This window comes from Balaenoptera acutorostrata, chromosome 3 (genome assembly GCF_949987535.1).
Source record: "Balaenoptera acutorostrata chromosome 3, mBalAcu1.1, whole genome shotgun sequence".
Taxonomy (NCBI): Eukaryota; Metazoa; Chordata; class Mammalia; order Artiodactyla; family Balaenopteridae; genus Balaenoptera; species Balaenoptera acutorostrata.
In genome coordinates, this window is record NC_080066.1 from 82244017 (window position 1) to 82271941 (window position 27925).

The 27925-nt window shown below is 37.0% G+C and overlaps 1 protein-coding gene across 2 annotated transcripts in view; it reads right to left on the reverse strand.

The window, feature by feature from the left end:
* UNC13C (unc-13 homolog C) overlaps positions 1 to 27925 on the reverse strand; it is a 590366-nt gene that overhangs the window by 78127 nt on the left and 484314 nt on the right. For both annotated transcript variants that reach the window (XR_009007737.1, XM_007194906.2), the window contains one exon: positions 7891 to 7979. Coding sequence is in view for 1 of the 2 variants with exons in the window: in XM_007194906.2 (XP_007194968.2) it covers positions 7891 to 7979 (89 nt within the window). In the remaining variant the exon portion in view is untranslated. The remainder of the gene's footprint in view (positions 1 to 7890; positions 7980 to 27925) is intronic.

Here is a 27925-nt window from a genome sequence, read left to right on the forward strand (position 1 = left end):
AGATCCACTGAAAAAAAAAGAAAAGAAAAGCCTAGAATGTATTTCATGGAGTTAATTAAATCCCAACATATTCTGGCCCTGGAAACCTCCCTGATGTCATTTCTTGCCACTATTCCCTCTGCTTCATTGCAGTCCTGCCACAGTAGTCTCCCTGGTGTCCTTAGAATTCTCTGAGGACACTTATCTCGTGGCCACTGTTATGTTCCCTCCCCCATGCAATTTCTCATGGGTCTGTTAGTCCTTCACTTATTATAGGAATAAGCCAAATGTCACCTCCTCGGAAAAGTCTTTCATAAATACTCCACCTGAAATGAAATTCCTATCATTCTCCATTTCCTTACAGTTCTTTTATTGCATTCTCCATTATTTGACACATTACATAGTTTTTATCTATTTGTTTGTTGTCTATTGCTCCAAATAGAACATAAGCTCCATGAGGGCAGGACCATTTTTTTCAGTGTTATATACCCACACCATGAGTTCCTCAAGAAATATTGGGTGAATATATCAATGGACCATCCTCCTTCCACCCACCCCTATTAAAAGTGTTCAACAGATAAATGACCTGTTTAACAACCCCCCATGACCCTCCCCCACTTAAACCCAATGCTCTACATGCCTATAATACCCCACCAACCCCCCAAAACAAGACAGAAATATATAAATACATAGAATTTAATTAATCTATCCAACAGCGTGGACATTTCAGTGCTCAAAGTTAGATAGACCTAGAAAATAAACCCTAATCATACCAATGAATTACTTAGATATATACCATTTATATAGACAGACATCTCCCTAGATCTATCAGCCATTTTCATTAAAATTTTAATACTAAATCTAACATAAATTATACAGGATAACTATATACATGTTATGTCATTATATAAACACAACTTGTTAATGTAGCTTAAATTCTAAAGCAAGGCACTGAAAATGCCTAGATGAGTTTACTAACTCCATAGGTTTGTTCCCAGCCTTTCTATTAGTTTTTAATAAAATTACACATGTAAGCATCTGCACCCCAGTGAGAATGCTCTCTAAATCATTACTATTAAATGGAGCAGTAAGCATCTGCACCCCAGTGAGAATGCTCTCTAAATCATTACTATTAAATGGAGCAGGTATCAAGCACACTAATAGTAGTAGCTCATAACACTTGCTTAACCACACCCCCATGGGAAACAGCAGTGATAAAAATTAAGCCATAAATGAAAGTTCGACTAAGTTACATTATCTAGGGTTGGTAAACTTCGTGCCAGCCGCCTTGGTCATACGATTAATCCAAATTAATAGAAACCCGGCGTAAAGCCTGTTAAAGAGTAATAAAAAATAAAGTTAAATTCTAACTAAACCCTAAAAAGCCATAGTTAAAATAAACTATGAAAGTGACCTTAATATTTCCTGATTATATGACAGCTAAGACCCAAACTGGGATTAGATACCCGACTATGCTTAGCCCTAAACCCTAATTATAATAACAAAATTATTCACCAGAGTACTACTAGCAGCAGCTTAAAACTCAGAGGACTTGGCGATGCTTCACAGCCCTCTAGAGGAGCCTATTCTAGAATCGATAAACCCCGATAAACCTCACCAACCCTTGCTAATTCAGTCTATATACCGCCATCTTCAGCAAACCCTAAAAAGGAATAAAAGTAAGCATAAATATTATACATAAAAAGTTAGGTCAAGGTGTAACCTATGGGATAGGAAGAAATAGGCTACATTTTCTGTTTCGAGAATGTACTTCTCACACACGAAAGTTTTTATGAAAACTAAAAACCAAAGGAGGATTTAGTAGTAACTTAAGAATAGAGTGCTTAGTTGAACAAGGCCATGAAGCACACACACACCGCCCGTCACCATCCTCAAGTATTATAACAACTTTCTATAATCTATTAACAAACACCAACTATATGAGAGGAGACAAGTTGCAACAGGGTAAGCATACTGGAAAGTGTGCTTGGATCAATCAAAAAATAGCTTAAATAAAAGCACCTTGTTTACACCTAGGGGATTTCATAATCTATGAATACTTTGAACAACTCTAGCCGAAACCTCCACAAATTTTACTAACATGAGCAAATTAAATAAATCGTTCACTCAGCATTTAAAGTACAGGAGATAGAAATTTAAAACAACCTTTGGCGCTATAGAGAAAGCACCGTAAGGGAATGATGAAAGAAGCATTACAAGTAATAAAAAGCAAAGTTTACCCCTTTTACATTTTGCATAATGATTTAACTAGGAAACATTTAACAAAGAGAACTTAGCTAAATACCTCGAAACCAGATAAGCTACTTATGAAGAGTTTGTAGAACAAACTCATTTAGGTAGCAAAATAGTGAGAAGGTTTATAAGCAGAGGTGACGAGCCTAATGAGCCTGGTGACAGCTGGTTGTCCAAGAAAAAAATCTAGTTTAAATAACTTTAAAAATTACCCCAAAATTAGAAATTTTAATGTATTTTTAAATGTTAATCTAAAAAGGTATAGCTTTTTAGAAATGGATACAACCTTATATAGAGAGCAAATAAACAACACCATAGTTGGCTTAAAAGCTCCACCAATTAGGAAAGCATTCAAGCTCAACAATAACTTTATCTTAATACCAACAATAAGCAAATCAACCCCTAGTTTTACATTGGACCAATCTATTAACCAATAGAAGCAATAATGTTACTAGGAGTAATAAGAAATATTTCTCCTTGCATAAGCTTACATCAGTAACTGATATTATACTGACAGTTAACAGCAAATAAACACAATCCAACATTAAATTATTTATTAAGTACACTGTTAACCCAACACAGGCAAGCACTCAAGGAAAGATTAGAAAAAAGATTAACTAAGTCTATGAAGAGTAAGCCTTAGAATTACTGTTTTCATTTTTTACATCCTCTACACCAATTTTGGTGGTTCCTACCTAAGCAGCAGCAAATAGTAAGAGATTTAAATAGTGGAGACCTTCAGCATATCCACCATTCCTCTATGTTGTCTGTTACTTTCATACCTCCAACAATAGGAGTAATTATAATAATTATAATTATAATTAACATAATTATAATACACATTCAGGCAGGCAAGAAAAAAGCCAGTTAGGATAATGGGGGTAAATAAAAGTTTGGGAAATGATCACATCACGGGAATGGTGATGAGAAGGAGGGAGTTGATTTTAGTATTGAAATCAAGTCAGTCCCATTCCTCTTTCTCCACACACAATGATTACACAGTTCATGTTATTTAAGAAGGATCCAAATGCATCAATTCCTCACATTTTATATAGAGGTTTAGGAAGTTTCACTATATAATGCTGTCATTACTCATTAAATAGAAAGAATATAAATATTTATTAATGTATGTATGCATTCTACAAATGTTTAGTTAATACTTACTGTGTGTCAGTCTCAGTTACTAGGATACATCAATGAACAAAACAGATAAAATTCCTTATTCTTATGGCACATATTTGACCCTTTATTTTTGAATTTACATTATAAAAATATTATAGTTAGTCTGTTAAATATTTCATTTTTCTAGTTTTTGGTTTTGCCACCTAATATGGGAAATCTTTGATGTATTATAATTATCACAACTTGGGTGTTTTTCTTGCTCCTGATATAGCAGGTTTATAAATATTGGTCCGTATTTTTGAGCATGTAGTCAAGGCCTGATTCTACTTCTACCATTGTGTTTTGGCTGTTTCCGTCTTTGGGTCCTGACTTCTCTGTGACTTTCTTTACTAGTGATAGCACCATTTTTGTCCCTCTGCATTTGGTTCTTTGATCCTTGGATCTCAGTTTGCCTCTGTGGATGTGGCTCATTTCTTGGCTCTCTGTGTATTTATCTCATTCAATGGAATATGCTGTTTCAGGTTTAGGTTCAAAGGAAGCTGAATGCCTGACCATTTGGCTTTTTTCTGGCTGGACCTGCCTTTGGACTTTTGTCAGGTAGTGGTTGGGGGGGAGGGTGGCATTGGGGGTAGTGAAGAAGGTGAGAAGGGGGTGATGGTGGTGGGTGTATTTAGTGAAGGGTAGTGGTGGTAGATACTTGGGGCAAGAGAAAGGAAAGGTAAATAATGTTGGAAAACTTGACCTAGTTGATTTACCACTGGGCATCAGTGATCCTGCTGACTGTAGTAATAATCACCTTTGAAATAGCTACTTTCTTTTGAACTTATTCTCAAATCAGTGTACTGGGGTGGAGGATAGACTGAGCAGAAGGTATGATACTCATGATCCAAAAATGTACAGACAGGTTCCTACAACAGATCCATATGGTAAACACCCACCAGAAGCCAGCTCTGTGTGAGGGGATGAGGCATATGGAGGAAGGATTACCAGAGAATAAAAGAGAATGGCCTTCTACCTTAGCATGAATCCAGGGTGAATCAACACCTGCATTTGACCTGAAAATCTTTTGTCTCTATCAATTTTTGGTAAATTCACCTAAAGAGTCTTTTTTTTCTATCCATTTTATAGTTGAAAAGTTTTTATTAATCAGCAGTACCAGGTAATAATGACAGACTCTGTGAGCACTCAAGATGCCAAACACACAGAAGAAATCTTATGAAATATTCCTAAATTTTTAGTCTACTTAATCCAGCCAGCCACTGGCATCAAAGATATCATTAAAAGAAATGTAATAAATCAAAAACCAAGCTGCAAAATGTGTGTAAGCAGAAACCTAAGTGGCACAGGTTTTGAAAACGTTAAGAACATCCTTAAGATATCATTGAAGTCCTATTGCTTAGTCTCAGTTCCCAGGTGGGTGCCCTGCACATGTTATCAGGAACCTGGGGACCTGGGCTTCAGATGTTTGCTTTGGCTCTGTTCTGACTTTCCTGAAAAATCACCCTACCAGCTACACAGGGTAGAATAATTTAATTGAGGGTTTTAATAACAGCAGATGAAATGGATTTGGGGCAATTAATTATGCACTTAACTTTAAAACTCTAGACCACTAATTTAGACTGTAAGAAGGGTGGAATCGGTTTGACTTCACAGCATGAAGTCCAGCATGAAATTATCCAGTTTGACTTCACAGCATGATCACACTGATCATTATGGACTTCCCACCCACCCTGAGTGTGTGATGTAGACCTGGTTGGCAGTATGGAAAATAAATCTATGGCAACAAAGATATAATAATTATTCTTTTTATAAGGAAAGCATGACATGTGGGCTGTTTATTTCAATAATCCTAGCTCTTTTAGAGCTATATTTAAAAAATAATGAAGAAATACAAACAGGGTAACAAGGAGTTTCAATATCTAGGTTAAAATAGCTGACTTCATATGACTAAAGTACTTCAACTGCCCTCCTAAGGGCATCGCTCCTTATTTCATAACTGAAGTTTGCTAAGTTTTTCCAATCATAATACACATTTCAGCCTTTGTAACCTGAATATTCCCCAATCTTAAACAAAACAGAATAAAAAGTACTTGTTGTTCAGAGGATGATTTGGATACATTACAGAAAATAATTTGAATATCCTTTTTTTTATTTAATTATAGTTTCTATTCTGTTTAGTCATCTTATTTCCCATAAGGTTCTGAACGCCTCTACCTATTCCTGACCCCTTTTTTCTCCCCCTAACTTTGCTAAATAATCTCTATTTTTGCCTTTGTAGCTGAAGGCAACAGTCCTTCTGCTAATCACCTATTAATTTACAACTAGAATAAAGAGAGGTAAGCCTCTAAGTGTCACCCCAAGTCAGAGCCAATGAGCCCCCAAATCTCTGGGACAATGTCTGCCTCTCCAACTCCTTGTAAGCAGAAACTTCAAATTGCTTATTAACATTTAGGCCAAGTATGCAGGATCATCCAGGTCAGCTATCAACACAAAGCAGAAGGCAGAGCTATGACCCTAAAAGCTCAATACATCAAGACTGCATCTGGCCCAGCACTTAAACTATGAGAGGGGGCTCCATGAAAATAATGAACACACCTCTGATACCGAAGAGACGTCCAAGCGTAGGATTTTTCTTTACTTTGCCTCCTTTCTACATTTGAGAAAAAATATGATACTTTCAGTATCTTTTTTGTTTTAGTCTTTCGGATTTAAGAGTGGCAAAACTAATCAATGAATGTGTGTTAAGCATGTATCTTTCCAAAACACACTAATAAGTGATGACTGGGATTCAAAGAGATAACTAGCCCTCTCCATAAGAGTACATTTCAGTCTTATTTGAGAACTGAAGACATAGCTTCAGATAATAAGTCAACATTTATTGAACTAATATTTAAAGCAAATTCTGTATGAAATTAATGAACCTCATCAAAAATGTGTTTGATTTACCATTGCATTAAAAACCAAAACCAAAACCAAAACAAACCCACATAGGAATAAATCTACCTAAGGAGGCAAAAGTCCTGTACTCCAAAAAGTATAAGATGCTGAAACAAATCAAAGACCACACAAACAGGTGGAAAGATACTGTGTTCTTGGATTGGAAGAATCAATATTGTTAAAATGACCATACTACCCAAGGCAATCTTCAGATTCAATGCAAACCCTATCAAATTACCAATGGCATTTTTCACACAACTGAAACAAAAAATTTTTAAATTTTTATGGAAACACAAAAGACCCTGAATAGCCAAAGCAATCTTGAGGAAGAGCAGAGCTGGAGGAATCATGCTCCCAGACTTCAGACTGTGCTACAGACTATACTACAAAGCTACAGTAATCAATACAGTATGGTACTGGCATGAAAACAGACAAATAGATCAATGGAAAAGGACAGAAAGCCCAGAAATAAACCCATGCACTTATGGTCAATTAGTCAATGACAAAGGAAGCAAGAGTACACAATGGAGAAAACAGAGTCTCTTCAATAAGTGGTGCTGGGAAAACTGGACAGCTACATGTAAAAGAATGAAATTAGAACATTCTCTAACACCATATACAAAAATAAACTCAAAATGGATTAAAGACCTAAAGATAAGACTGGATACTATAAAACTCTTAGAGGAAAACATAGGCAGAACACTCTTTGACATAAATCACAGCAATATTTTTTGGATCTGTCTCCTGAAGTAAAGGAAATAAAAGCAAAAATTAACAAATGGGACCTCATTAAACTTAAAAACTTTTGCACAGCAGAGGAAACCATCAACAAAATGAAAAGACAACCTACTGAATGGGAGAAAATATTTGCAAATGATATGATCGATAAGGGATTAATTCTAATCTATTTTAACATTTGCTGATGAGATGATGGCTTTTTCCTATAGGTCCAAAATGAAGTTTATCTAGGATGAACTTCTCATTCTTTAGAACCACACCATAGGCAAGCAAAGTTAATTAAAAAAAAAAAAAAAAAGACAAAACATAGATATGTCAGTAGTTTCCCATGAACTAATTGCATTAACATTTCTAAAGCCTAAAACAAATCATCCTGACTTAATTCAGTTATGGGGTTAAGAGTTCAGTTCTTTGGAAGTGAAACCACACTGATATGTATGGCATGAACACAACTCATACTTGTTATACATGTGAGGATTTTCTCCCTGCCTTCCTTCCTCCCTCTATTCTTTCAACAGCCAATTGCTAAGCTCTAAACACTAGAATTGCAAATAAGAATGAGATGTTAAGAAACATACAATAAAGAGAGGGAAAGAGGAAAGTTAACCAGAACTTAGAGCATAGTGTTGTAAGTGCTACTCAGCTGCAGGATACTGGGGAGCAGGAGTTCTGGGGAGCAAGCAGCAAGACATCACTATAAAATCGCAGGGTCATGGAAGATTTTCCAGAGGAGGTGATGCTTAGATTGAGTCTTGAAGTTAAACGGATTTAGACAGTCAGAGGAGAGAGACAGTGTTGAAGGCATGATTATCATTAAATGAAACCTAATACATTTGGATAGTAATTACTTAGGCCACTTACCTTTCACCATAAGTGACACTGAGCTCATCCAGAACCCCACTGAGTTTAACCTGAAGTTCTTTTAGAATAGTACTAGCTTCAGGATCTAGCTGCAAAGAGACCATAAACAATATTACTTTGGAGTTCTGAGAGAGCACACCTTTTATCTCTTAGAACATTTTGCTTATTACAAGGTAAACTTCAAACAATATAGCATACATATACTGTTTTCTTTCCTTTCCTTTTTTCAACCTTTGAAATCAAACGCAAACTTTAGATAATTCTAATGAAACCAGAAGTGTTCTTACATTTGAAAAAATTGATTGAAATGCATAGCATGCATACAAAAAAGAGCTAGAGAGCAAAGCCTTTGTTGGTTACAGCAGTGGGATGCAAGGCATGACAAAATATCCTACAGAACTTGATAACTTCATAACTTAGAAAACTGGTTATACATTAGTTGAACATACGTGTTGCTTGAAAATATATTTTCATTTTTAATATCCCTGTAAATAAATAGGCCCATTGAAAACTTTAAAAATGGCTAAAAATTAATTTTTGCATGTTGTGTTTTGCCTTATTTTTCCAAGTATGGAATTAAAAGTAATAAACAATTATCCTATTGCTCCAGTGTGTTTCTCTGGAGGTGACAGGGCTAACTTTTCTTCCTGGATGCCAATGGGTAACTCAGAGTTCAAGATTCAAAGTTTCCCATTTTATTTATTTATTTTTAAATTTTTCTTTTGGGGGGAGGGGCAAAAGAAAAATAATTAAATCAAGAGGACATTTTATGCTTATTCTTACAATGTAAAAGCCAATTATTCTTTTTAACTGATTTCAGTGCTAAAATAATATCAATCAATATTAGAAAATAACATATTATAAATGAACACAAATAAAACATCAAACTATTAACGTGGCAGTATTTTTTTATAATTAAAGGATGAATACAAACTTTACCAGCATTTAGAAAATTTTATCCTGTTTGTTAATTTAATTTTTGCAAACTAGTTGTCAAAATAGAATGACTTATAATAGATGTACTGTATCTAGCTGATAGAAATTCATGTAAAGGGAAACCTAGAATATTCTCTGAAATTTAAGCCAATCTTCCTTTGAGTCTTCAGAGATTCAATTTCCTACCATTAGTACCTATAGTTCTTGCCCAAGCTGAACTATTGTTGAAGAGAGGGGCATAGGATGAAGACAACTTTGGGGAGTAGAGAAAATTAAAGGAGGACTTGGTATAAACAAGAGAACCTAAGAACACCAAATTCATATATGACCCAAATCAGTTTAAACTCCTGGGAGGCAACCCAGGACCAAAAAGTGTCCCTAATAGAATACACTGGTCATAAATCTTATAATCCTCCAAGAACATTTTCTAATACTAAGAAACTATTAGGAAGAAGTATTATTTACACACCTCAGCATCTGGGTAGCTCTATGTTATGCTAACTTGATTAAAAACATTGGAGTAGAAACCAAAGATTGCATTTGACATATGATACTTTACTGGTTATGTCAAACCAATCCTTAATGTCAATTTTCACTCAAATCTAGGTGATTTCAGGATTGGTTAGTTTCCGCCCCTTTATCAGAGCCAATGTGATTCTTCTGGACTAATTTTTTTCTGTCTCTGTCATAGATTACCCACTCATGCACAGGCCACCTTAACAGATGCAGACTTCTCTAGCAGTTGGAAACTTACAATATCCCTAAGTCTCATATTTTGAGAGTTCCATTCAGCTATAACCAGTTACAAGGCAGTGATTCAGAAAAACAATTAGATATTACCTATTTTTATATAGCCCTGACACTGATGTGCATTTAAACATAATTAGCCTAATAAAACATATCTCCCCAATCCTTAACCAAGAAAACATATGTGAACTGCCCACCCCAATCCTAGGGAACCTTGTAAGCTGAATGTTTTTTATCACATGTTCTTGCTATTATCCTAATACCAATTTTAGACCAACTTCACTTGGATAAAAATGTTTGGGAACAGAAAATGAGAGAAGACCTCCCATAGAATTTTCTTCATGCCCCACTCCGTGTTAAACCGTGATAGGTGGTTGTTCCCCACCCACATATCTGCCACCTCCAAGGAATGGCTCTGACAGTAGGGTTTTCTTCAGGAAATTGGGTTGCTTCTTATTTAAAGTATGTATTTTGTTTCCATATTAGTTTGATATGCAGATTGAGTTAGTTTGTTCACCTGTTAAGACAATGACTTTAAAGTCATACAAAAATGGTTAGGTAGGTCAGTTGGATGAAATTATGCTCTTTTCTTATGAATCATTTTAGTCTACCTTAGGTATTTTGTGAATGGAAATTTCCTATCAAATAATTGGTTATTACTTGAAAGTCTGAAACTGTCAAAATACAGCGATTTAAATATTGGATGACAGTTTTCATTTCCTGAGAGAAGCATGAGTTTCTAAGCAGGTACAGACAGAATGCCTCTGTCATATAAACAGGAAAAAAAAAAAAAAAAAAAAACAACCCCAGAAAAGCTTTAGTTTCAGTTAGGTATTTGATATTTATCTGATCTAAATCATATGATTAAACCATTAAAATAGGAACAGTAATTTTGAGGCCAATATGCAAATTGCAGGTCTTTTGTAATACAGGACATAAATAGCATACCCATCTAATTATAAAACAATCTCTTTGGCCAGCAAATTTGCCAATTCTTGAGTTCTTCTGCATTTCTTTATGTGTCCAAATTGAGAAAAATTTCCTTACTCCTACAAACTCCCTAAAGTTTGTAAGAAATAATAATTTGGCATTGAGAATTTATTGCCTAAATTACCAATAGCATATTTTACAAATTATTGGCTACCTTGGAAAGGTAAAAAGCTACGTAATTTTTTTCACAAATGTTTAAAACTTAGCTTAGTTCTGTAAGGAATATGACATCAAACATCAAAAGTAACTTGCGCCTTTTTTTGTATTTTAGACTTATTAAAAGCAAAAAGAGAAACAAAGAGAAAAAAGAAAAAAGATAATATTTCAAGCATTCAAAAGTCAAGGTTAATAAATTTATTTTAAATTAGAAACTGTATTAGCAAGTGTACCTGAACAACTTGGCTGGCAAAGTTATTTACACCACTGAGATATTTTACACTATTGAGCTGTGGTAATATGAATGACTTCTGGAAGAGATAGCTAGAAGGCAAAATATCTTTGCAGTTTTTTGTCCTCAAGGCTCACTTTTACTTTTCCTTTAAAAGACAATTTACTTATCACCTCCTTTTACAAATCTGACCCCAGATGTCACTCACCCCAGGCAGTCAGTGGCTCTAGTTTCTGTACTAACTCTGCTGTGCACTCTTACTGTCTATACAGCCCTCTATTTTAACTGTTCTCTTATGAATCTGTCTCTCCCACTAAACTCTGTCTTCCTTAACTTTCTCTCCTGAGTGTCTGTCCCTGCAAGCCTAGGCATTTACCAAATATTTGAGGAAGGAGGTGAGGGCAGCAAGAAGCATGAAATGATTCCCTCAAAGGGAATCTTGATATCCAGAGTGCTCCTTCTCCTTAGACTGATACTTTGCATTGACTATTAATAGACTACTTTTGCATTTGAAATCTTTCATTCCTTAGCAACCACATATTCTGGAACTACCAAGTTAGTCCTAATTTCAAGTTTTTGTGTCATTGCCAGACCATGTCAGATTATGTCCTGATATTTGTTTGGTTCTAAAAATATGGTTACTATACCCCCACTGTATATTTTTTTTCCTAGCATAAATTCTTTCCCTAATGGACCTATAGAGAGTATATGTTATTTCAACCTCTTATAACAGTCATTGTTAAACCAACTATCAAGCTCTTGACAAAGATATAAATATTGAGTTGGAAAGTGGAACTTAAACACTTTAGATAGCACAATACAAACTACTGAAAAATAAAGACTTCCTATGGAAGAAGTTCAGGGCCTTTTGTGTTAATTGTATTCCTTTTCCACAGTCTTCATTACTATCTCATTTCCTTTCTCTTTTCTACAGGCTACTAGGCTGCCTTTCCTCATGTTCACCTCATCAGCATTAGGGTTCTATTATTTGCTCATCTAAAGAAGTGTAGATTAGGAAGGTCTATCACTCCCCTGGCCCTTATCTTTACAGCATCCAAAATTTGGTCATTAGTCTGGTGGGTTTCACATCTTCTTCAAGATTTTTCCAGAAAATGCAAACTTCACCACTATTTCTATATATATATATATATATATATATATAAAAAAAAGAAAGCCTCGTTTCCAAGTAAAATGTTCAACTTGAGCTCTTAGTTTCTTCTTTTGGATTTTGTTCCATCAAATATCCCTATCTTCATTCTTCCATTGTTATTTCTATTACCCCATCCTATAAATCATACTCAAATAGCATTTATGTTAACATAAAAAGTAAGCAAATAATAAAGGAAAAAGCCAACTTATTTGTAACTACCTTCTTATTGACATCTAGCTAATATTTTTTCTTCTCTTGGCCTTTAAACTGCTCACAATGTAAGTGTAAAATTTGTTGCCTTCTTATCTCTTACATATTCACTAATCCTTTGTCATGTGGTTTCTTCTCTGAATACTCCACTTAAATATTCACATATATGTCACCAGTGATCTCTTAATTGCTAAGTCCAATGACTTTATCCTACTCAGACCGCTTTCATACTGTTGTTTACTCTCTTTCTCAAGCTTTTTATTTCCTTGCTTCTCTAGAGACTACCTTCTCTAGGTCTCCTATTTTTCTGCCTATGATTTGTCTATCTCTTTGGTTGACTTCTCTTCCTCTGTATACTCCTTAGACATTAATGCCCTGCAATTTTCCCTTTCTAGTCCTCTTTCTTTTCCACTCTATATTCCGTTCTTGAGCAATCACATTTATGTCTATGACTTCAGCTCCCACCTCTATGCTAATGACCTCCGAATCATCACCTACAGCTTTAACAGGATGCATGAGCACCAGGTCTATATTCCCATTTGCCTATTAGCCTTTTCCATTTTGACGACCTCAAGCTCAACCTATCAAAAAGTGACCTTGTTACCTGTCCATCCTTAGTTTATTTCTCTTCTTATTGTCTCTGATTTGACTGATAGCATGCAGTCGCTTAAGGCAGAACTATGAAAGTCATCTTTGACTCCTCTCTGCCTTCTTCCTTCCATATTCACTTGGATACCAAATATGATTGATAATATTTATGAAATGTTTTCTCCATCTCTGCTATCCTCTTCATTTTCTGATGTGGAATTTTTCTCATCCAGACTATATTGCAATCTCCTGGTTGTATTCTTCTTTGCTATTTTCCCACTTCTATTCCATCCTCCTAACTCTTCCTAGAGTTGTTTTAATAAAGCCCAAATCTGATCATGGCACCTGCTGACCCCTCTAGCTGACTTTCAACCAGGGAAGTGCTTCAAGCAATTTCTTATGGTCTCATCTGGGCTCTTGCTATTTCTTTTATTTTGAAAAGATCACTTCTCTCCAACCCTTCTATTTGACCAGAATTTATCCATCCTAAAGTACCTAGCTCAACTTAAAATAGATGACTGAGAAATCAGTGAAAATTCCCTAGTGAATCCAGTAGGAAGTTACTCTCCTTGAAATGCCCTAAATCACTTTGTAGAGCTACAGCATTCAGCATGGATACTATGGTATGTTGTCAGAAATAGAAGAACACATGGTCCTCTCTACTGCAAACAATATGCCCCAGATCTACCAATGCAACTCTGTCTTTAGTTTCTTTATTTTTTATTCGTCTTATGAGAGAACCTCCCCAAGAACTTATAAGATCATTTTTGGAGATAGACTATGACATTTTTGTGCCATTAAGATGTGCATGAATTGTTATGCTAGAAGTAACAGTTATATAAATTCATGCTCCTAACTTCTTGGTTTTGAAAAGTGGAAGAACATCAGTAGCTGTCTCTCATCCTAATTAAAAAGTGTATGCAGTAAATCCAGCTGTCATTGTACTTCAAATCAACTAAATGTTTTTGAGATATGTTAAGTTAGGTTCTTCAGACTAGACAACTGAAGGGAAAAAATGCCTCATCTTTTATAATTCACTCAATGTAGTTTTGAGTTAGTGAATATATGGCAAATTATGAATTTTTCTATTTCTATTTCTCTGAACTTTTGTAAAAAAGCCTTTAAGCCTTATATGAGTGACATATTCTTTGCTCTCAAACATTTTTTTTCTTTTTCACCTACAATACATACATTAATCTTATACTCTATGGATTGATAACAAGGTTCTTGTCCTTATAACCACAGATGTTTAGACTAGACTAAACTTCAGAAATCCTATAGTTCATTTCTTTCTTTCTTACAGGTGGGGAAAATCAAGGCCTAGATGATGTGTCATGTCACATGACACATTGGGGAGGCCACATGAGAACTGAAAAGCAATGATCTAAGAAACTATATTCTTTTAAGAAATTCTCTTCTGAAAATGGTCATAAAAAATCAAATTCAATAACTTGATTGTGAAGGAATTTTGGGCTTATAGTCAGCTGACCAATTAAGAAACTGGACAGAGTAGGGATAACTCAGGAATAGAAGAAATGAGACACAAAGTTTATGTTCAGAATTTATTCTGTAAAAACTGTCTTTTTGCCCTGTCTCACTCTGTCTTTGCCTTTCAGCTGTTCACATTACTGAATCTCACCACTGCTCAGTACTGTGAATAGACTCTTCTCAATCAACTGAATTGAGGACCTGTTAATCGTCAAGTGATGGGCACAGAATGCCCTCAGTGAGCCATCTGCATGAGGTGCCTGAAGGCCAGTCTGCCAAGTAGGAGAAAAGGGAGGCTTGGTTGGATTAAAGGAGTAAGTTTTACTACTTTCTGCATTGATCTATGGTTTGTTAAGGCAGGCATAAACAATTGTAGGGGGTTCGCAACAAGACAATAAAATAGGTCTATTCTAGAAAATGTTTCTCTGCCCTCTGGCTGTAGCTCACATCCTCTCTCCTGAAGTTTTCTTAAGGTTCAGAGGAAGGTTAGTTTAAAAAGATGCTTGGGGAGACCTTCAAGATGGTGGAGCAGTAAGACGCGGAGATCACCTTCCTCCCCACAAATACATCAGAAATACATCTACATGTGGAACAACTCCTACAGAATACCTACTGAATGCTGGCAGAAGACCTCAGACCTCCCAAAAGGCAAGAAACTCCCCATATACCTGGGTAGGGCAAAAGAAAAAAGAAAAAGCAGAGACAAAAGAATAGGGACGGGACCTGCATCTCTGGGAGGGCACTGTGAAGGAGGAAAAGTTTTCCCTTCACTGGTGGAGACGGGGTGGGGGGGGGCGGCTGGGGGGAAGCTTCGGAGCCACAGAGGAGAGTGCAACAACAGGGGTGCAGAGGGCAAAGCAGAGAGATTCCTGCACAGAGGATCGGTGTCGACCAGCACTCACCAGCCCCAGAGGCTTCTCTGCTCACCCGCCAGGGTGGGCGGGGGCTGGGAGCTGAGGCTTGGGCTTTGGAGGTCAGATCCCAGGGCTAGTGTGCCACAGCTAGCCAGGAGGGAGTCCGGGAAAAGTCTGGACCTCCCTAAGTGGCAAGAGACCATTGGTTCAGGGTGCGCGAGGAGAGGGGATTTAGAGCACCGCTTAAAGGATCTCCAGAGATGGGCACGAGCTGCGGCTATCAGCGTGGACCCCAGAGACAGGCATGGTACGCTAAGGCTGCTGGAGCCACCAAGAAGCCTGTGTGTGAGCACACGTCACTCTCCACACCTCCCCTCCTGGGAGCCTGTGCAGCCCGCCACTGCCAGGGTCCTGTGATCCAGGGACAAATTCCCCGGGAGAACACACGGCGCGCCTCAGGCTGGTGCAACGTCATGCCGACCTCTGCCGCCACAGGCTCGCCCCGCATCTGTGCCCTTCCCTCCCCCCGGCCTGAGCGAGCCAGAGACCCCGAATCAGCTGCTCCTTTAACCCCGTCCTGTGTGAGCAAAGAACAGACGACCTCAGGGGACCTACACGCAGAGGCAGGGCCAAATCCAAAGCTGAACCCCGGGAGCTGTGCGAACAAAGAAGAGAAAGGGAAATCTCTCCCAGCAGCCTCAGGAGCAGCGGATTAAATCTCCACAATCAACTTGATGTACCCTGCATCTCTGGAATACCTGAATAGACAAAGAATCATCCCAAAATTGAGGTGGTGTACATTGGGGGCAACTGTATACTTGGGGTTTGCTGTATGCAACTGACTAGTTTCTGGTTTTATGTTTATCTTAGTTTAGTATTTAGAGTGTATTATCATTGGTAGATTTGTTTATTGATTTGGTTGCTCTCTTCCTTTTTTTAATATATATATATATTTTCCTTTTTCTCATTTTGTGAGTGTGTATGTGTATGCTTCTTTGTGTGATTTTGTCTGTATAGCTTTGCTTCTACCATTTGTCCTAGGGTTCTGTCTGTGCGGTTTTTTTTTTCTTTTCTTTTTTTTAGTATAGTTTTTAGCACTTGTTATCATTGGTGGATTTGTTTTATGGTTTGGCTGCTCTCTTCTTTCTTTCTTCTTTTTTTAAAATTACTTTCTAATTTTTTAATTTTTACTAATATTTTTATTTTTTATTTTAATAACTTTATTTCTTTTTATTTTCTTTCTTTCTTCCTTCCTTCCTTCCTTCTTCCCTCCCTTTCTTTCTCTCTTTCTCCCTTTTCTTCTGAGCCATGTGGCTGACAGGGTATTGGTGCTCCAGCTGGGTGTCACGTCCGTGCCTCTGAGGTGGGACAGCCAAGTTCAGGACATTGGTCCAGCAGAGACCTCCAAGCTCCACATAATATCAAATGGCAAAAGCGCTCCCAGAGACCTCTAACTAACTCAACGCTAAGACCCAGCTCCATTAAAAAACCAGCAAGCTACAGTGCTGGACACCCTATGCCAAACAACTAGCAAGACAGGAACACAAACACACCCATTAGAAGAGAGGAGGCCTAAAATCATAATAAGGCCACAGACACCCCAAAACACACCACTGGATGTGGTCCTGCCCCCCAGAAAGACAAGATCCAGCCTCATCCACCAGAACACAGGCACTAGTCCCCTCCACCAGGAAGCCTACACAACCCACTAAACCAACCTCAGCTACTGGGGGCAGACACCAAAAACAACGGAAACTATGAACCTTCAGCCTGCGAAAAGGAGACCCCAACACAGTAAGTTAAGCAAAATGAAAAGACAGAGAAACACACAGCAGATAAAGGAGCAAGGTAAAAACACACCAGAGCAAACAAATGAAGAGGAAATAGGCAGTCTACCTGAAAAAGAATTCACAGTAATGATAGTAAAGATGTTCCAAAATCTTGGAAACAGAATGGAGAAAATGCAAGAAACGTTTAACAAGGAGCTAGAAGACCTAAAGAGCAAACAAACAATGATAAACTGAAAAAATAAAATTAAAAATTCTCTAGAAGGAATCAATAGCAGAATAACTGAGGCAGAAGAATGGATAAGTGACCTGGAAGAGAAAATAGTGGAAATAACTACTGTAGAGCTGAATAAAGAAAAAAGAATGAAAAGAATTGAGGACAGTCTCAGAGACCTCTGGGACAACATTAAACGCACCAACATTCTAATTATTGGGGTCCCAGAAGAAGAAGAGATAAAGAAAGGGATTGAGAAAATATTTGAAGAGATTATAGTTGAAAACTTCCCTTATATGGGAAAGGAAGTAGTCAATCAAGTCCAGGAAGTACAGAGAGCCCCATGCAGGATAAAACCAAGGACAAACATGCCAAGACACATATTAATCAAACTATCAAAAATTATATACAAAGAAAAAATATTAAAAGCAGCAAGGGAAAAACAACAAATAACATAGAAGGGAATCCCCATAAGGTTAACAGCTGATCTTTCAGCAGAAACTCTGCAAGCCAGAAGGGAGTGGCAGGACATATTTAAAGTGATGCAAGGGAAAAACCTACAACCAAGATTACTCTACCCAGCAATGATCTCATTCAGATTTGATGGAAAAATTAAAACCTTTACAGACAGGCAAAAGCTAAGACAATTCAGCTCCATCAAACCAGCTTTACAACAAATGCTAAAGGAACTTTTCTAGGCATGAAACACAAGAGAAGAAAAAGACTTACAATAACAAACCCCAAACAATTAAGAAAATGGTAATAGGAACATACATATCGATAATTACCTTAAATGTAAATGGATTAAATGCTTCCACCAAAGACACAGACTGGTGGAATGGATACAAAAACAAGACCCGTATATATGCTGTCTACAAGAGACCCACTTCAGACCTAGGGACACATACAGACTGAAAGTGAGGGGATGGAAAAAGATATTCCATGCAAATGGAGATCAAAAGAAAGGTGGAGTAGCAATTCTCATATCAGACAAAATAGACTTTAAAATAAAGACTATTACAAGAGACGAAGAAGGATACTACATAATGATCAAGGGATCAATCCAAGAAGAAGATATAATAATTGTAAATATTTATGCACTCAAGATAGGAGCACCTCAGTACATAAGGCAAATTCTAACAGCTATAAAAGGGGAAATCGACAGCAACACAATCATAGTAGGGGACTTAAACACTCCACTTTCACCAATGGATAGATCATGCAAAAGGAAAATAAATAAGGAAACACAAGCTTTAAATGATACATTAAACAAGATGGACTTAATTGATATTTATAGGATATTCCATCCAAAAACAACAGAATACACTTTCTCCTCAAGTGCTCATGGAACGTTCTCCAGGATAGATCATATGCTGGGTGACAAATGAAGCCTTGGTAAATTTAATAAAATTGAAATGGTATCCAGTATCTTTTCCAACCACAATGTTATGAGACTAGATATCAACTACAGGAAAAAATCTGTAAAAAATAGAAACACATGAGGCTAAATATTACACTACTTAATAACCAAGAGATCACTGAAGAAATCAAAGAGGAAATCAAAAAATACCAAGAAACAAATGACAATGAAAACATGATGACCCAAAACCTATGCGATGCAGCAAAAGCAGTTCTAAGAGGGAAGTTTATAGTAATACAATCCTACCTCAAGAAACAAGAAACAACCTAACCTTACACCTAAAGTAATTAGAGAAAGAAGAACAACAACAAAAAAACCCCCCAAAGTTAGCAGAAGGAAAGAAATCATAAAGATCAGATCAGAAATAAATGAAAAAGAAATGAAGGAAATAATAGCAAAGATCAATAAAACTGAGAGCTGGTTCTTTGAGAAGATAAACAAAATTGATAAACCATTAGCCAGACTCATCAGGAAAAAAAGGGAGAAGACTCAAGTCAATAGAATTAGAAATGAAATAGGAGAAGTAACAAATGACACTGCAGAAATACAAAGGATCATGAGAGATTACTACAAACAACTCTATGCCAATAAAATGGACAACCTGGAAGAAAAGGACAAATTCTTAGAAATGCACAACCTTCTGAAACTGAACCAGGAAGAAACAGAAGATATAAAAGACCAATCACAAGCACTGAAATTGGGACTGTGATTAAAAATCTTCCAACAAACAAAAGCCCAGGAACAGATTGCTTCACAGGCGAATTCAATCAAACATTTAGAGAAGAGCTAACACCTATCCTTCTCAAACTCTTCTAAAGTACAGCAGAGGGAGGAACACTCCAAAACTCATTCTACGAGGCCACCATCACCCTGATATCAAAACCAAAGATGTCACAAAGAAAGAAAACAAAAGGCCAATATCCCTGATGAACATAGATGCAATAATCATCAATGAAATACTAGCAAACAAAATCCAACAGCACATTAAAAGGATCATACGCCATGATCAAGTGGGGTTTATCCCAGGATTGCAAGGATTCTTCAATATACGCAAATCAATCAATGTGATACACCATATTAACAAATTAAAGGAGAAAACCCATATGAGCATCTCAATAGATGCAGAAAAAGCTTTCGACAAAATTCAACACCTTTTTTATGATACAAACCCTGCAGAAAGTAGCTATAGATGGAACTTACCTCAAAATAATAAAGGCCATATATGACAAACCCACAGCCAACATTGTTCTCAATGGTGAAAAACTGAAACCATTTTCTCTGAGATCAGAAATAAGACAAGGTTTCCCACTCTCCCCACTATTATTCAACATAGTTTTGGAAGTTTTAGCCACAGCAATCAGAGAAGAAAAAGAAATAAAAGGAATCCAAGTTGGCAAAGAAGAAGTAAAGCCGTCGCTGTTTGCAGATGACATGATACCATACATAGAGAATCCTAAACATGCTACCAGAAAACTACTAGAGCCAATCAATGAATTTGATAAAGTAGCAGGATACAAAATTAATGCACAGAAATCTGTATTCCTATACACTAATGATGAAAATCTGAAAGAGAAATTAAGGAAACACTCCCATTTACCACTGCAACAAAAAGATTAAATATCTAGGAATAAACCTACCCAAGGAGACAAAAGAACTGTGTGCAGGAAACTATAAGACACTGATGAAAGAAATTAAAGATGATACAAACAGATGGAGAGATATACCATGTTCTTGGATTGGAAGAATCAACATTGTGAAGATGACTATACTACCCAAAGCAATCTACAGATTCAATGCAATCCCTATCAAACGACCAATGACATTTTTCACAGAACTAGAGCAAAAAATTTCACAATTTGTATGGAAACACAGAAGAGCCCTAATAGCAAAGCAATCTTGAGAAAGAAAAATGGAGCTGGAGGAATCAGACTCCTGGACTTCAGACTATACTCCAAAGCTACAGTAATCAAAACAGTATAGTACTGGCAAAAAAACAGAAACATAGATCATTGGAACAGGATAGAAAGCCCAGAGATAAACCCACCCACATATGGTCACCTTATCTTTGATACAGGAGGCAAGAATATACAGTGGAGAAAAGACAGCCTCTTCAATAAGTGGTGCTGGGAAAACTGGACAGCTACACATAAAAGAATGAAATTAGAACATTCTCTAACATCATACACAAAAATAAACTCAAAATGGATTAAAGACCTAAATGTAAGGACAGACAGTATTAAACTCTTACAGGAAAACATAGGCAGAACACTCTATGAGATAAATCACAGCAAGATCCTTTTTGACTCACCTCCTAGAGAAATGGAAATAAAAACAAAAATAAACAAATGAGACCTAATGAAACTTAAAAACTTTTGCACAGCAAAGGAAACCATAAACAAGATGAAAAGACAACCCTCAGAATGGGAGATAATATTTGCAAATGAAGCAACTGACAAAGGATTGATCTCCAAAATTTATAAGCAGGTCATGCAGCTCAATATCAAAAAAAAACAAACAACTCAAGCAAAAACAGGGCAGAAGCCCTAAACAGACATTTCTCCAAAGAAGACATACAGATTGCCAACAAACACATGAAAGGATGCTCAACGTCCCTAATCTTTAGAGTAATGCAAATCAAAACTAAAATGAGGTATCACCTTACACCAGTCAGAATGGCCGTCATCAAAAAATCTACAAATAATAAATGCTGGAGAGGGTGTGGAGGAAAGGGAACCCTCTTGCACTGTTGTTGGGAATGTAAATTAAGACAGCCACTATTGAGAACAGTATGGAGGTTCCTTAAAAAACTAAAAATAGAACTACCATATGACCCAGCAATCCCACTACTGGGCATATACACTGAGAAAACTATAATTCAAAAAGAGTCAGGTACTACAGTGTTCATTGCAGCTCTATTTACAATAGCCAGGACATGGAAGCAACCTAAGTGTCCAGTGACAGATGAATGGATAAAGAAGATGTGGCACATATATACAATGGAATATTACTCAGCCATAAAAAAAATGAAATTGAGTTATCTGTAGTGAGATGGATGGACCTAGAGTCTGTCATACAGAGTGAAGTAAGTCAGAAAGAGAAAAACAAATACCATATGCTAACACATATATATGGAATCTAAAAAAAATGGTTCTAAAGAACCTAGGGGCAGGACAGGAATAAAGACGCAGATATAGAGAATGGACTTGAGGACATGGTGAGGGGGAAGGATAAGCTAGGACGAAGTGAAAGAGTGGCATGGAGTTATATACGCTACCAAATATAAAACAGCTAGTGTGAAGCAGCCGCATAGCACAGGGAGATCAGCTCGGTGTTTTGTGACCACCTAGATGGGTGGGATAGGGAGGGTGGGAGGGAGACGCAAGAAAGAGGAGATATGGGGATATATGTACATGTATAGCTGATTCACTTTGTTATAAACTGAGACTAACACACCATTGTAAAGCAATTATAGTCCAATAAAGATGTTAAAAAATAAATAAATTAATTAATATTAAAAAAAGATGCTTGGTAGTACAGGAGTGACCCTATGATCTCTGGGGAATGCTCTGGGGAATGACGTTAACAAGCAGCACCTCCCTAGGTTTGAATTTCTTTTTGACATGCATCAGCCGCCCAGAAACCTCTCGGCCTCCAAGGGAGCACCTTTTCTTAATATCACCAGCTTAGCAGTTAGCTGAACTTTATGTGGTAGTAGTGCTAGATCCTTAACCATATTTATTAAATCGCCTCAATGCGATTTGCCCTTTTGGTCCTCATTAGTCCCTTAATTTTTGATTAAGTCCAACTTATTAACTCTAGTTGCAGAGATGGTTAGGAGGAAAAAGAAATCAGGCAGTATCTTCATGCTGCCAAAATAGAGGGCCAGCACTTAAAACTTCAAGCATTCAGTCCTCTTTGTTATGTGCTGCCATGAAACTAGAAATAACTGCTTACTTTTACTGAGTTCAGCCAAATACATCTCACCTTTGGGCTTTATTTACACAATAAGAGGCTAGAGGTTTGAGCTGATTCTTTGAATTATTGCGGGATAAGATATAACAATTACAACTCTCATTTGAAAGGTATTGTGAAGTTTAGAAATTGTCATGGGGGGGATTGTCACAACAAACCTTACCTCTTTCATTGTTCTCACTTCCCTCATACATTCAAAGTTCTTTGAGGGTGGGGTCTGCATGCTAGTAATCATTGTACCTCTGGTGTCTAGTAAAATTTACAGCTCATCATAGGTGCTCAGCAAATCAATAATTTGTTGAATGAATTAAGGAAGGAGTAAATTCTGTCTTCATGTGCAGCAAGCTCTAGTCTCTGTTTTTCTTGGGGTAGTCAGCACCGAGGGCAAGAGGTGTGTAAAGTTGTCCAGGCAGGACAGGGAGCATTTGGCTTCTAAATATCTCTTTCACGGGGCCCAAAAGGGAACTCTGCTCTAACTGTTATTTTATAAGGCCGCCTTACTCCTTCTTATTAGCTCCTTGAGGACTAGAGCATTCATTAAACATTTTTTCTATTCCTTGTATCAACACTTGCCCCCTATAGAAAATATAAGTAGGCACCAGTAGACACTTCAACTAAATGGGAAGAATTTTGCAAATTGCTTTAGGAAATATTTTATAACTAAAAGGAAGACATACTATGACTAGTTAAAAGTCTACTATCTAATGACATCTAATACCTACTTTAATTATTTTATTTTATAATTCATTTTGTATTTCTGAAAAAGAGATAGAAATCACAGATGGCTTCTCATTAATGTATTAACTAGTGAGTTATATCTCTATTTACATTGAGAAAAGGTGAGACAGATCAGAAACCTGATCATAAAGCTTTTAGCCTCTTTACAACTATAACACCTCTTTTAATAAGATTATAGATAAAAATGCAAGTATAAAAGTCCAGAGTTTTAAAAATGCTGGATATTTGTATAAGACTGCAAATTAGCCACCTATATTTTGGGATTATTATATTCTTTAATCCAAATGCTTCCCTGTCTATTGCATGCTGTCTCAAGGTCCATTCAAACACATTAAATCCGATGTGCTCTCAAGATTCAAAACACATTAAGTAGGTGGGTTAGGAGTCAAGCACAGGTAAGGCAAAGGGGTATTCTGGGCCATTTCCCAATTACCTGGTTGCTATCCTAAAAGCAAAGAACAATAATTCTCACAACGTCATCTCCTGACCAGTAGCATCAGTACCACATTGGAATTTGTTAGAAACGCAACTCATGCGGCCCAACCTCAGACCTACTGAGCTGAATAGTCCAGGATGGAGTTCAGCAATGTGTGTCGTAATCAGCTCTCCAGGTGGTTCTCGTACCTGCTAAAGTTCAGAAACTACCGGCATGAAGTATTAATACCCTTAAAGCAGGGATCTTCAACCCCTGTAGCCCAGAAATTATAATGTTGAAAGCGTATTGCTAAGTAAAATATGACAGAAGTTAATTTCTGTCCTCTCTGGTCAGAGGTTGCTTAGCTGAAGACCGAGTCTGTATGGCTAGTAAGTTTTACAGTGAATTTCAATCAGCTACATGCATTTGCTTTTGGGCAGTCAGATTCAGTTTCTAATTGACACATCAAATTCATCATTAAAAAATAAAAAGCAATATACTATGCATCTCTGAAACAAAAGATAATTAAGTTGCTCATTAAAATATGTACATTTTTAGGATAGGTAGGGTTATGTTCCTGATTCCCGACCCTGTTCAGGAAAGTTTAACAAGGTGCAATGAGTCAAGAGATTCAATCCTTCTGGGACATATCAATAAAAATAACGTTACTATTGTACCTCCTTCATCTGTTTTGTGGTCAGCAGAATGAGAAATTTTAGCTAAGAAAATACCCCCCCTTCCCATTTCCCCCAAATGTCTTAATAATGGCTAACCTCTAGAATTTGAAGTACAGTCGGTAGAATAGCGGGCCTATGGATAACTATAGATTCTACCATTCAAGATGATTTTACCATCCCAATATTGTGAAGGAGCAGTGCATCCTCTGCTTACACAGCACAGTCATAAGTCTTCTAAGTCAATCACTACAACGCAAGTTCATAACCAATATCTTATGACTTTCTGAAAAGAAAGTAAATTTTGGATTATCTGATTTTCTTTTTCATGTACTTGTAAAAATTAGATTGCAGATCAAGCAACTACAACAAAGTCCCTTCTGTAGACTGTAGCAATGTTTTTATGAAAAAATGAATATAGACTAAGTATTTATTTGCAGTTGATATGTGCTGAGTTATACTCATGAAATAATCAAGCTATTAAAATGATATAAACCAAAATATATCTGTTTTACTTTTGAGCTATTATAGGATGATAAAACAATCATTAACCAATACATGAAAATTATTACCTAGCATTCTGATGATTGTTTTGCTGTTACTGTGTTACAGAGGGACAAGTAATACCATCTGGGAACTGTGGTATAAATAATTTAACTTCTAGCTCAAGTCAGTCCATAGCACAGTTTGGTTATTTTTTCTGTTTTACTATAGTGATTCCTAAAACTGTATGAACATAAAAAATCACCAGGATGCTCTTTAAAAAACAGACCCTGGACCTCATTCCTAAAGGCTACTTTTGCTTCACAGTTTGTGACTTTTTTTTATTCTTATTTTCTAGAATAATCAGAGAGTTGTTAAGCTAAAACATGCTCTTAATTTGTATGCAGGGAAATGTGTTGGAAAGAGACTATAGGAGAAGAAATATAGTGGTTTGCTTTTCTCTTTTGATTCTTTTTCCTAAATAGGGCATTGGTAAAGAATGTGCCTACGGGGCCCACAGGCTACCATGTGTGCATTTAACAGGGACTACTCAAGTGGCTGTTTTTGGAGCTACTGTCAACGGCATCACCCCCAAGACTGTCACAGCGTTAGTCAATGTTTCCGTCTTGGACTCCACACAGAGAGTGAATAAAAAAGGTTTTAAACACTCTTTCTGTTTCCAGAGGGAAAAGAGATTGATCCTGCAAAGAAAGAGCAGTTGCCCCAACAGTGGTTGGGTCAAAGCAGCAGAGAGCTGCAGCATCATGCAACCAGGCCTGCAAGCGGCCAGCACTTTGCAGATGGTCTGAGAGGCCAGCCACGTTATTGTAAGAAGCCATCTAATGGATGCATGGTATCAAAAACTATTTTGAGCATATGCACAAGCTATCATTTGCTAATTAGGTTTCTGTAGCAAGAAGTGCACATCCTAGCACTGATGGCGGGGCACAAAATAGTAAGAAACTGCTAAAAGAAGGATCAAATCTAGTTTAGAAAATTTTCCTTAGCAATAGTAGTCAAGGTTTTATAACTAGTTCCACTGTGAGGAAACAACTGGGAATTGGTAATAGTACAAACACATTGTATTATCATTAAAGACCACTGAACATGTTCATATTAAGTTCTGTATATACTTTTCCTATCAACGAGTGAATTTGTCTTTCTCAGTAAAATCCTTTTTCATCTTTATGAAAGGCCCAAGTTAAGGAACCCATTTAAATACTGCCATATAGATAACTACAATGGATGGGCTCTGCCTATTATTTTGAGATTCTGGAGGCTGAGTGTAGCAATCAGCAGCTCTAACATCATTCTGTATTTATAAAGATTATTTCCGTCTGGGAGGCTGCCTGTTACACACAGAGTTGGGTTTAAGTCAAGCTTCTTCCTGACATTTCTTCAATCCCTATGTAGTACTGACAGGGCCTGCCTAAAGCTTTTTCTTAGCTACAAAAGACAAGCTGAAAATGGAAAAGAATAAGAGAAAAGAAACAGCATAGAAAGGGAGACAGGAGAACATAAAAAGAGGGTAAAGAGAGGGAGGGGAGGAAAGAAAATATTTAAATGTAGGAAAAGAAAGGAGCTAGGGTCAATGCTGTCCCTCTAACAAATTCCATCTTGAGAAGCTAGACATTCGTTTCATTTGTTTAATTGATTTTCCCTTGAAATTATGTATGAGGAGTTTAAATTAGTAATTGGCATGGAAAGAGTTATAAAGGGAGAAGGCATCCAGCTCAGCACATCTTCCATCATTTTCTCCAGTAAAGAAGAGTTCTGTGATGTAGCCATAGGTTTGCAGCTCAATTTATCATGAGAAAACCTGTACATTTCAAACTGGCAGTTTTATCTGAAACAAGCAGTCAATTTTGGTTGGTGAACAAACCACCCCATAGCTTTTTTGGTTAGCAGGTGGCTTGGCCCACACAGTTTCCTTTAAATACAGGCATAATTTGGTTAATACTCAACTCAGCAATATATCACTCACATTAGAGTTCAACCACAAAATAGTAATGACATAGTAGTAGCATTAGGAGACATTTCTGGAAATGTGGCATTTCAAATACAACTCTATCTTCAAATGGTTTGTGGTCTTTAAAGTTCACTAAAAGGAGGTAGAATTTCCCACAAGAAATCAGTAATTTCTAAACTACTTTTCAAGACAGTAAGTGGCCTTAAAGTCTGAATATAAAACAACACTAAAATTAAAAAGGGAATCTCCAGTTATGATCTCCAATTGCTTGTGCTTACCTAATTCAGCAAAAGAATTCTAAAACTGAGATCGACGCCCTCAAACTGTGCAAAAACCATTAACGCACTTTGGGGAATGAAGCCTTATTTCATACAAACTAGACTGAGACAGCAACAGCAGCACAGTTCAGAAAAGTTCATTTTTGAAGTTCTGCACCTTCACCCATGTATCCTGGTGCTTCTCATTTGTAGGATGCTAAATAGCAAGTTCATTTTTCAAAAGACTGAGACTTGAGAATAATAAAAAAGACATCGGGGGGAAAATGTATAAATGTCTCTTGGGTTAAAAGAAACATCATGTGTGAAGAGGTCCCATCTTAAAAGAAGCATTTTCAGCCTTATCAATTTATAAATGAATGGGATCTTGGCTTTGAAATCGAACCTAGCTTTACATACGTCTTGCGTACTTACCACAATAATTAGGAACAGTGTAAATACAACCTTAAACAGAAATATCCCTTCAGCCTAGCCACCCTTGGGATTGTTTTACGGAGGGGGTGGCGGTGGGAGAATGACAGCTGCATGACCTTCCCTTGCAGCACTGTCTCCAGTCCTCAATTCCCCAGATGCGCATGTCAGTTTGTGAAATACTGCGGCAGCTCAAGGCAGGTGCCCAGTTAGTATTTCACAGTCTGCCTGATCCAAACAAGCAAATGAGAACAAGTAGGAAGTGCAATCGTCTTTGAGTTTGGAGGGGAAACAGTCGTAAGACGCTTACTATCACAAACCTCATA